Source organism: Capra hircus, chromosome 2 (assembly GCF_001704415.2).
Source record: "Capra hircus breed San Clemente chromosome 2, ASM170441v1, whole genome shotgun sequence".
Classification (NCBI taxonomy): Eukaryota; Metazoa; Chordata; class Mammalia; order Artiodactyla; family Bovidae; genus Capra; species Capra hircus.
Window position 1 is genome coordinate 83844582 of NC_030809.1, and position 12539 is coordinate 83857120.

Sequence of the window (12539 nt, forward strand, 5' to 3'; positions counted from 1 at the left end):
TGTACAACAAAGTGAACCAGCTATATGTACACATATATCCCCTCCTTGGACCTCATTTATCATCCACCCCTAACCAACCCTCCTAGGTGATCACAGAGCACCGAGCTGAGCTCCCTGAGCTATACAGCAACTTCCCACCAGCTATCTATTTTATGCATGGTGGTGTATATATGTCAATGCTACTTTCCCAATTTGTTCCACCCTCCTCTTTGTCCTGCCCCCCTATTTACGTGTCCATACTAGGCATCTGTGTCTCTATCAGTTCAGCTGCTCAGTCGAGTCCGACCCTTTGTGACCCCATGAACCGCAGCACACCAGGCGTCCCTGTCTATCACCAACTCCCGGAGCCTACCCAAACCCATGTCCATCGAGTCAACGATGCCATCCAACCATCTCATCCTCTGTCGTCCCCTTCTCCTCTAGCCTTCAATCTTTCCTAGCATCAGGGTCTTTTCAAATGAGTCAGCTCTTTGTGTCAGATGACCAAAGTATTGGAGTTTCAGCTTCAACATCAGTCCTTCCAATGAACACCCAGGACTGATCTTGCTTAGGATGGACTGGTTGGATCTCCTTGCAGTCCAAGGGACTTTCAAGAGTCTTCTCCAACACCACAGTTCAAAAGCATCAATTCTTCAGCAATCAGCTTTATTTATAGTCCAACTCTCACATCCATACATGACCACTGGAAAAACTATAGCCTTGACTAGACGGACCTTTGTTGGCAAAGTCATGTCTCTGCTTTTTAATATGCTGTCTAGGTTGGTCATAACTTTCCTTCCAAGAAGCAAGCATCTTTTAATTTCATTGCTGCAATGACCATCTGTAGTGATTCTAGAGCCCAGAAAAATAGGTTCATCTGTACCACTTTTCTAGATTCCACATATATGCATTAATATAACTTCTTAATACATGCTGATGAAGGGGGTAAAATGGAAAAAAAGCTTGGAAAAGAGCCAAAAGAAAACCAGTCTGGGGGAAATTTTGGGCAAACCACCCTTCCCCCAGCCTTCTCTCAACTACTTATATTCAATCACAGGAATTTCTCCTAAAAAGGGAGTATTAAGTTGTGATGATCAGCATAAGACAGTGAGCAAGGAGAAACACAGGAAAGACTGTTTACAGGAAAAAAATTTACTAAAATAGAGGATTATGGTCTTTAGAAAGATAGGATAATGAAAGAGACATGCAGCACTTTTGTGAGCACAAGGCCTCCTGGTTTCTGCCTACAGTTATCCTTATGGGCTGGCTGGTCAGGAGGCTGGCAGGTCTATCATGTGAAAGAACCACAAAGTATAAACTAAGGAAAGATGGAGAAGAATCAGTCATTTACTAAACAGGACAATGTGTCCAAAGTCAGCTCATTGTTCTTCAGTCACTCAGTCGTGTCCAATGCTTTGCGACCCAATGCACTGCAGCACGCCTGGCTTCCCTGTCCTTCACTATCTCCCCGAGTTTGCTCAAACTCATGTCCATTGAGTTGATGACACCATCCAACCATCCCATCCTCTGTCATCCCCTTCTCTAAGGAAATCGGTGAGCATGAAAGCTTTCCTAAGAGAGATGGCTTAAGAGAAGGGATGGACACCAGAACAGCTGCACCACAGCTTCAGGATGTCAGACATCCAGCTCTGTGCTCACCCTACAGAGCTCCCAACGCAAACATATTTCATTGACTAAGACCTTAATAAAGCAGAAACGCCTTCTGCAATAAACAAATGTCAGGAGTGGAAGTACAATGAAAATAAGGAAAAAAAACTAGATTAGAAGCGCTCTAAGATTCGATTCACAGTTTCAATTGTTATATAAAAAATAAGCTGTTACTTCTAAAAGCAAAATTATGAAGGTCCTTACTCTACAGCCAAAGCATTTTAAAACAAGTATGATTTTTCATCCACTTAAGGATATTTAGGGAATTTTTTTTTTTTGCCCTTTCCATTTCCTTCATTAAAAATAGTGATTTTCTCTCCTTTGTAAAAGTGGAATAAAACATCTAGTTTGTCTTTTAAAATACAATTGTCAGATTTCAAAAGATTGAACATATGGAAGATTTACCCCACAGATCTTTAAGGTACAGGGTCTGTTTAAATAAAATAATATTGTACATAAAGATGCACTGTTACCTGGGGGCTGTATAGAATCTTAAAAGTGAAATTTTATCTTTAAAATATGCTAGAAGGAGTATTCAAAACATGCACTTGATCTCGCACTGTTGTGCTTAGCTCTTTGGAAACAGTGGGTTCACAATGCAGGCTACTAACTATACAAACACTTTTGAATTAGCAGTCAATGGTGAGAATAAACTACGAACTGCATAACAAGAAAAATTTTTTTTCTCCTGCTACTGGAATATTTTACTTCTTGACAGCACTGAAGAAGAAACACAGAGAAAAGCAGAAAAGACACAGTGTGGAAACTCTTCTTTAGGATGCATGTAATATGGTTAATTTCCAGTTTTGCAATGAAGGATGTGCTAGAGTAATTTAAGTGTTAGTCATTCATGTATGTGTTCATGGCTTTGAAAACGAGAGAGAGAGAGAGGAGGGGGAAGCCAGAGAAAAATAGTGAAACAGAGACTGACTGAATGGCCAGTTATTTGGTTTTCAGTATCACACTATTTTTGTAGCATTGGGTCAGTTATATTTTCAACCTCAAGTCCAAATGGTTTTATACTGTCAATCAGAGGAAAGTTCACTAAAATGAGATATTGTGAACAAAGCCCTAAGCACCATACAAATACTAGAAAGCTGCTGTGTGCACTGCCTAGACACAAGAGCAGACAGGTAGAAAAAAAAAAAAGAGAGAGAGAGAGAGAGAGAGAAAGAGAGAGAATCCCACAGTTAGGCATTACAGGATATGAAAGCTGGCTGGCTGGGCAACAGTGATGAGGAAAACTCTTGGCCAGTTCTCATAAAATAGAAGAGTCACATATGGGTCGGACTATGGGATGCTGTATCACACCTACTGTCACTATTATTTACACAGTGTCAGAACATCATCCAAACCCCAAGAAGTGCATGCAACTGATGATATAAGGACACTAAGCTGGGCAGTACTGGAATGCTACCTCCCGCCAAGTTTATAAACCAAGTGGAGAACGTCACAGTATAGCAGTTTGAGGCTAATTTGGGAATGGCAGGCACTGAGCATCCCAAACCAGAACGGTATCTGTCTTCATGAGTCTACCCTGTAATTTTAAAAAAAGGAAAACCTCACGAGAGGAAAATTCAAATGATGAGTGACTTCTACAGCTAAAAGCTAGAGAGACGAGCTCCAAAGGAGAAAATTCTCCTAACAGTTAATACGTTTGAAAAATTAGACAAAGTGGATAATTTCTTAGAAAAGCATAACTTGTTAACACCTCACTCAAAATGAAATGGAAAATCTGAATGGAATTATAATCATTAAAGATACTGTTACATTAACTAAAAAATCTCCCCATTAACAGAGAGGGACTGGGTCCCCGTGCAGGTCGGTTTACACCAGGGCTACCTTGCCTCTTTCAGACTTGTGTTACATGACAAAAGTGCTCAGTTTTGTACGTTTTCTGTTTCTTGTAGCCATACAAATCCTAACTGGTATTGATTATCATTATGATTTTTCCTTTCTCTACTCCTAACCGTTGAACCTGGAAAGATTTTTCATCTCCATTTTATACATATACATATATATATATATTTGTTGTTTTTGCTTAGTCTCTGAGTCATATCCAACACTTTTGTGACCCCACCAGGCCCCCCTGTCAATGGGATTTCCCAGGCAAGAACACTGGAGTGGGTTGCCATTTCATTATACAGGGGATCTTCTCAACCCAGAGGTCAAACCCATATCTCCTGCTTGGCAGGCGAATTATTTACCACTGAGCCACAAGGGAAGCCCATATGCTTGTGTGTGTGTGTGTGCTTTCAATTTCACTATTTTTTGTTCTTTTTATTTTTCCTTTCCAGTACTATGCCTAGATTCAAGCAAGAGGGGCCCTACCCTCCCTCGGCCATAAGCTTTAGAAAGTTCTAAATGTCACAATTTTAAAAATAATAATAAAAATAAATCTAATTATTAAAGATGATGTGGCTTTGTCACTTTAGATGCAACCCACATTGTGACATGCAGTATGTTCACTATGACTCAGTTCTGTTTTTTAGTATCCACGATAATTTCTTCTGTGACCCATGAATTATTTAGAATTATGCTTTTATTTCCTGGCTTACAGGGTTTGGGAGGAATCTTTGTTAATGATTTCTCTAGTGTTCACACTTCAGAATGATTTCATCTGAGGGGCGATGGAGGGTTGCTTGGGGCGTGCTGCCCACAGCTGCTTCTGCAGGCAAAGGGCTGACGAGACCGATGGCAGGAAGCTGACCACGGCACACGCGGCAGGAGAGAGGAGGAGGGGAGTGGGTGGGGCACCGACAGCCTCTGCTCCACTGATCGCCAGGCAACTATCTTCATTCATTTCCAGTGCACTCTTCCACTGTTCCGTTCTTAGAACCTCCTTTCTTGGTACAAAAGATAGCATCCAATAACACTGTCTGTCACCTTACCTTTGGTCCCTTGTCTTGGAGAGGTTCCGATAAGAGGATATGGAAAGCTTCCTAATTCAGGTTAACTCTGCCCAACATTTCATTTCAAGAATGTAACATGTAACAACTCAGTTAACCTGTCCCCTTTATGAAAACTAAGCAACCACAGCTTCAAAGCTAGGTGATCACTCTAATTTCCACAACCCTCTACCGTTCCTCTCTCACTGTGCTCGCTATGAACTTAAAAGGAAATATATTCCATTTTACAAAATATATCTAAACCCCCCAGAGAATATATGAAAACCCCCCAGAGAGGGTTTTCAGAGAACTAAGGAGCTACAGCCTCACAGCCCTTCATCAGACATTGTTGACAGCCCAGGTGTTTCGTCCTCCAGCTGTCACCTCCCAGTTGTACAGATCATAACCGCAGTCAAACACAGAGAAGGGGAGATGGCTTTCTCTTTTTATTTAAAAAAAAAAAAAAACTTAGTTGGAAGAAACCCCAAAAGTCACCTACTTAAATCAAAATTTGCCAGAATCCAGCACTAGCTTCAAAGGAAGCCTGGACAATCTGCCAGAGAACGGGATCATCACGATGACTTAGGTCTGTCAAGCTTCACTCCCAAGTGCTGGGTACTTAGCCACCCCAGAGAAAACAAGGAAGAAGGGTGGTTAAGTGGGCAATGATCAGTATCTGCTACAATACCTCAGATGGAATTAAACTATATATAATGGTAAGCATCAGAGAGTGAACAAAAAATGATTTTAAGAGTGATCCTTTCAGTTTAGTAAAGATGCTGCAGAAGGAAAAAAGAATGAAATATCTTTGATGCCTACTCTAGGTATATTTTAAGAAAGTAGAAATTGCTTGATCCTGGGACAAATGACTCATACATTTCAGAACATGAAATTGAGGCCCATCCTCAGAAACATTTTTCTGCATTCTGTGAAGTTTCCAGAAGGCAAAGCTTTAATATAACCTAATAATTACCAAACTACTCTTGAGAAAAATAAACCACGGAGCTTTTGTAATCTGTAATAAAAATTAAACAGCTCTAAATGTGAATCATGATGCATTCCTTTCGTCGTCAAGATAAAGCAGAATTGAACTGATTAATTAGGCTGGTGAATTTATTTTTTTACTAATAAAATATTACCCAGATAACAAGCTTATAAAAACAATGGCTACATGTACAGATGTTAAAAAAAAATAACCTGTGTACCTACATTCCAGGTCTTTCTCATCAGATACATTCTTACTAGTTAAGAGTAGTTTTTACCTAGTATGCAATATTGGTGCTTACTCATTTTATCTTTATGAATTTTGGTGATTTCATTTGACAAATGTATAAACAGAGGGAGCAAACAGAAATCAAGACGATTTCGTATCTTTAAAAGTCTCTAGAGAGATCAGATTTATCTGGTATAACAAAATGTCATTCTTGCACTTCAATCTAGAGCTGACTGAGCATATTTTTTTAACTCAGTGTAAGTTTGCAAGCTGCTGCTATTTTTCTAAAAGTGTTCAAAAAGGTTATTTGGTAAACAGTAGATAAGTTAACCCTAGTCAAATATAACTGTAAGTTAGACTAGTGAGGTATATCTTTTAGTGAAGTCTGATTAGGTTAATAAGTATCATTAACTGCAGCTTAAATGGTTGAGCTTGAAAGACCACAGATACCGCTGATAGGACCTGGAGCTTATGGCTATCAGAAAGTAAAACTCTACATTATCATATTCCAAAAACCTACCACCCAAATAAGACTGCTTCAAAAACCAATATGATGTTCATACTCAAATGCTTCAGACCTCCAACAGTGGGAAAGCCATGCACACAGAAGTGTTTGTCTGCATGCTAGCCATACACATATATTTGTGATACAATAATTCCATCCAGAAATACTGCATAATCAAAATGAAATCTAATAGCAGATAGAAAAATGGTTCATTTCAATGTTCAAATCACTGTACAAATGTATCGTATCATTTGGTACGTATGAATGTATTATATCAAATGGTAATGTTAAATGAAAATGTGCCATAAAGCCAACCTGATCACTTGACCTTAAGTAATATAATGGAAATGGTGCTGCAAAAACACAATTAAATGAGATGTGAAAGCAACTATAAACAGTCAGATCTTAACACAGCAATAGGCTTGTCACTGCCCTTAAGATTTTTTATCGATACATGCATTGAAATTTCTAATACTACTAGTGAATCTACAATACTCATTTGGTGACACCAGAATATTAAACATTTAATTATGTAAGGAAAAATACACTTTAGATTAGAAGAATACAAAATTCTCAACACGCCCCCAAACAGTTTTTACCTTTAAATTCCAAGCAACATGGCTTGAGCGTTCACTGCTGTTTCATCCGACAATCTGAATTCTCAGAGGTGATGCATGGCTTTCATACACCAAATGGGCTATTTTCTGAATCCCCCAAATTACTACTAAGAACAACAACCTACATTTAAATCTCAAGCTGCTCTCTCCCTTGTCACTGCTCCACCCTACAAGCAGCAGCTGATGGATATGGCTGCTGAAGCCAAGGTGGGCACTGCAGCTTGCAATGCGCCCTCACTCTAACAACCTGTCTCGAACTCCATTCATTATCAGTCTGGCACTCCTCACTACTGCCGACATCAATGTAGCCCTACACAGAAGGGTCCAGAGTGGTAAGAACATCAGATATGTAAACCACAGTAGGATAATCATCTACTACTTAACCATCAAGAGACACATGGCAATAGGGATGTTCCAGAGGGATTTCATTCTACTTGTTTCCTTAAAATGGAATCAGATTTTCAGTGTGTCTCATGAGACTTTCTAATAGGTCCCCCTAGTTCCCACTGCCTAGCGATGCAAAATTCAAAACTAAGATCTGTGTCCCCTATCTGTGTCCCCAAATCTATTCATCCTTCCAGAGTAAGCAAAGGTGACCAACTCTATAAAGTGACCTCTAATTTGTCACAGTTGAAATCAACTTCTCCCCTTTTCATACTCTCACAGCACTTGCATATCCATCTCTAACTGAATAGTCTTTAAAAACCTGTAAGAGTCATATTCATCTTGGTCATATCCATCTTCCAACCTTAGCTCCTAGTACAGAAGAGACACCCTAAAACAGCATACTCACTCAAAGAGGCATGAGAGGTTATGGAAGTAAAAAAAAAAAAAAACAAGTATGCACAAGATCAACTCTCATCTCAGGCCAAAATAATGTCATCATACACCCACACGTGCATGTCCTAAAAGGACAAGACAAATGAGAAGAGGCATGTAGGGTCTAAACGAGGCCACATTCCTCAGAATGTCAATGTACCCGGCTGCTCTGCTGTCTCTACAGGAATAGCTACTGTAGTCATACTGACCAATTACACAGTTGGAGGAAATCTCACAGAGGCTAACAGAGTCACAGGCTCCTTAGAACAGGTGCATTTGAAACAGGCTGGAGACACAGCCTGGGCTTTAATTACCTGTAATGCCCACTGGTGGGAATATTCTGAGAGAAGTACAAAGCTGATGTCCTTGCTCTCCAGTGCCATTTCTTTGCAGGCAGGGTATAAAGGACAGAGTCTTCTAACTCTTCTTGAAGCAGATCCACCAGCTGTTTATGGGACCCACCATAGAATGCCTCAATGATGAGAATACTCATTGGCCCTTTCAAACCTTCACAGATCCTAGATATTGAGAAAAAAAAATTCAAACATAAATATATGTATGTATAACTGCTTTAAAATGAGTATGTTCAAATATTATATCCAGAAAGCAAATAAAATCATTTACAGACACATTTTTAAACAGGTTTATTCTATTTTATGGTATCTTCCCTTTTTTAGTATTTATTTATTTTTGGCTACATCAAATCTTAGTTGTGACATGTGGGATCTTTCATTGAGGTATATAGGCTTCTCCCTCGTTCTGGCATGTGGGCTCAGGTAACCTGCAGCATGTGGGATTTTAGTTCCCCAAAACAGGATCAAACCCACGCCACCTGCACCAGAAGCTGGACTCCCAACCAGGGAAGCCCTTGTTTCACTTTTTTTAAAAATATGTAACATGAGATTTGTATTTGGGAATCAATATTTGTATACCATTTATGTTCATAAGAGGAAAGAAAGATGGCTTATTTTTTTGATTTCTGTTTTCTTCATGTCCTAAGATTACTTCCAAATGACTCAGTTTCTTCTCCTATCCCAGGAAGTTTAAAGTCCCCTCCTACGTCGATGTCTCATTTCCTGGATGGAATGGTTGTGACCCTGACTCAGTAACCTCAGCACTACCTTGGCCTACAGTTCTATCTGGACTTGGACAGTCACTGAACTCATGTCCTAACTAAGAATGCCACTACACTAGCCCTGCATTTGTATGGCCCATTCCAGTTCAGGAATTCTCTGATTCTGGAACTCTCATGTTAATCCATCTATCAATTCGTCAGCTACCAGTGCCTCCAATGAATCCATATTTAGAATACACACTCATACTCAAATATCAACTCTCTAGTCTTAAAAATCTTTAGGATACAATTTCTTGAGACACTTGGCCACTTCCTCACTATTGTCAATATCCCACCCCCAAAGGAAGATGGAAAAAATAGGGTAAAGCTACATGCTTATGAACACCAAAGTTTCTACAATCTTTCTTTAAACAACAAAAGCATTAAGAGCGATAATTAACACTGCTACTAAAGATGTGGTAAAATTTTCATCACAAAGAATTGGCTGTCAAGCAACTTTTTACTTTAATAATACGACTTTTGCTAATGTGCTCAGTGAAATAAAAATATATGTATGAATATAAAAACTTATATATGCATTTCAAATTACATGCTATTTCGTACAAGAAATAAACTAGAAATATCACTCAGTATATAACAACTACATTGTTTAAAAAATATTCCATGTTTGAATTCTCTTTTATGACTTAAGTAAACACCATTCATTAAGCAGCATATTGCTTTCCATAATAATGCTGCTGCACAAAATTATTAGTCCCAAAAACTCAATGATGATCCTAAGAAAACTGTGCTTTACCTTGCTCAGCCAAGGCAATGTCTGCTTAAATCGAATTTCAAAGCAGAAAGTCTCAAATGGTTCTCAAAGAAATAACTGAAGTGAAATATCTTATTTCTTGATATCTAAATCACCCAACGAGCATTTTGGGGGAAGACATACAAACGTATTTCACTTATATGCAAAATAAGGAAGCAGTGTTCCTCACGTGGGAAAGGCATGAATCCTTGGGTCAGGATGATACAGGTTAGAAGGTAAGCTGTCACATAATAGCTGTATGATCTTGAGCAAGTTACCTAACATTGCAGGACTTAGTCTCACGTTCTCTAAAATGAGGATAATAGTACTAACCTCAGAGATGTGTTGTGAGGATAAAATTGAAGCACAGTACCTGACAAACAGTAATTAGGTACTTCCCAACCAGCACCCCACCCCCACCCCCGCCTCTGCACCACAACCAACTCCCCCCACCTCCCCAGATATTAGGCTAAACCAGCTGGGGGGGGGGGGGGGTGTGTATGTGTGCATGCATGTGTGTGTTAGTTACTCAGTCATGTCCAATTCTTTGCGACTCCATGGACTATAGCCTACCAGGCTCCCCTGTCCACGGGATTCTGCAGGCCAAGAATACTAGAGTGGGTTAAAATCCCTTCTTCAGGGGACTTTCCTGACTCAGGGATCTAACTCAGGGTCTCTTGTATCCAGGCAGACTCTTTACATCTGAGCCACCAGGGAACTTCAGGAGTAAAGATAGAATCCCCCAGCATTTTAAAATCAGTTCTTTTCAATCACAGCTCCCTATTCACCAAGGAAAGGAGACTAGGCAATTGAAAGGCAGTGGATGTTAGCTTCAGTGGATTAGATTTGATAGAGTACATGAAGACCTATGGACAGAGGTTCGTGACATTGTACAGGAGACAAACATCAAGACCATTTTCAAGAAAAAGAAATGGAAAAAGGCAAAATGGTTGTCTGAGGAGGCCTTATAAATAGCTGAGAAAAGCAGAGAAACAAAAAGCAAAGGAGAAAAGAAAAGATATACCCATCTGAATGAAGAGTTCCAATGAATAGCAAGGAGAGATAAGAAAGCCTTCCTATGTGATCAATGTAAAGAAAAAGAGGAAAACAATAAAATGGGAAAGACTAGAGATTTCTTCAGGAAAATTAGAGATACCAAGGGAACATTTCATGCAAAGATGGGCACAATTAAGGATAGAAATGGTATGGCCCTAACTAACACAGAAGATATTAACAGGAGCTGGCAAGAATACACAGAAGAACTATACAAAAAAGATCTTCAGGACACAGATAACCAGGATGCGTGATTACTCACCTAGAGCCAGACATCCTGGAGTCTGAAGTCAAGTGGGCCTTAGGAAGCATCACTACAAACAAAGCTAGTGGAGGTGATGGAATTACAGCTGAGCTATTTCAAATCCTAAAAGATGATTCTGTGAAAGTGCTGTACTCACTAGGCCAGCAAATTTGGAAAATTCAGCAGTGGCCACAAGACTGGAAAAGGCCAGTTTTCATTCCAATCCCAAAGAAAGGCAATGCCAAAGAATGTTCAAACTACCAAACAATTGCACTCATGTCACACGCTGGCAACGTAATCCTAAAAATTCTCCAAGAAAGGTTTCAACAATACATGAACTAAGAAATTCTACATGTTCAAGCTGGTTTTAGAAAAGGCAGAGGAACCAGAGATCAAATTGCCAACATCCGTTGGATCACACAAAAAGCAAGAGAGTTCCAAAAAAAACGTCTACTTCTGCTTTATTGACTACACCAAAGCCTTTGACTTTGTGGATCACAACAAACTGTGGAAAATTCTTAAAGAGATGAGAAGATCAGATCACATTACCTGCCTCCTGAGAAAACTGTATGCATGTCAAGAAGCAAAGGTTAGAACCAGACATGGAACAAAGGACTGGTTCCAAATTGGGAAAGGAGTACGTCAAGGCTGTATATTGTCACCCTGCTTGTTTAACTTGTATGCAGAGTACATTATGTGAAATGCTGGGCTGGATGAAGCACAAGCTGGAATCAAGATTGCCAGAAGAAATATCAATAACCTCAGAGACATAGATGACACCACCATTAAAGCAGAAAGCAAAGAGGAACCAGAGTCTCTTGATGAGGGTGAAAGAGGAGAAACAGTCTTTTGGACTCTGTGGGAGAGGGAGAGGGTGGGATGATTTGGGAGAATGGCATTGAAACATGTATAATATCATATAAGAAACGAATCGCCAGTCTAGGTTCGATGCAGGATACAGGATGCTTGGGGCTGGTGCACTGGGATGACCCAGAGAGATGGTATGGGAAGGGAGGTGGGAGGGGCGTTCATGATTGGGAACACGTGGCGGATTCATGTTGATGTATGGCAAAACCAATACAGTATTGTAAAATAAAATAAAGTAAAATTTTAAAAAATATATTTTAATAAAAAGCTGACTTGAAACTCAACATTCAAAAAATTAAGATTATGGCATCTGGTCCCATCACTTCATGGCCAATAGATGGGGAAACAATGGAAACAGTGGCAGACTTTATTTTTTTGGGCTCCAAAATCACTGCAGATGGTGACTGCAGCCATGAAGTTAAAAGATGCTTGCTCCTTGGAAGGAAAACTACGACCAATCTAGACAGCACATTAAAAAGAAGAGACATTGCTTTGCCAACAAAGGTCTGTCTAGTCAAAGCTATGGTTTTTCCGGTGGTCATGTATGGATGTGAGAGTTGGACTGTGAAGAAAGCTGAGCACCGAAGAATTGATGCTTTTAAGTGTGGTGTTGGAGAAGACTCTTCAGAGTCTCCTGGACTGCAAGAAGATCCAACCAGTCCATCCTAAAGGAAATCAGTCCTTAATGTTCATTGTAAGGACTGATGCTGAAGCTGAAACTCCAACACTTTGGCCACCTGATAGGAAGAACTGACTCCTTGCAAAAGACCCTGATGCTGGGAAAGACTGAATGCAGAAGGAGAAGGGGACAACAGAGG

The 12539-nt window shown here is 39.7% G+C and overlaps 1 protein-coding gene across 6 annotated transcripts in view; it reads right to left on the reverse strand.

The window, feature by feature from the left end:
- Positions 1 to 12539, reverse strand: part of GTDC1 (glycosyltransferase like domain containing 1) — a 445574-nt gene that overhangs the window by 320267 nt on the left and 112768 nt on the right. For all 6 annotated transcript variants that reach the window (XM_018062499.1, XM_018062503.1, XM_018062522.1 and 3 more), the window contains one exon: positions 8004 to 8207. In XM_018062499.1, coding sequence (XP_017917988.1) covers positions 8004 to 8182 — 179 coding nt within the window. In that variant the 5' untranslated portion in view covers positions 8183 to 8207. The remainder of the gene's footprint in view (positions 1 to 8003; positions 8208 to 12539) is intronic.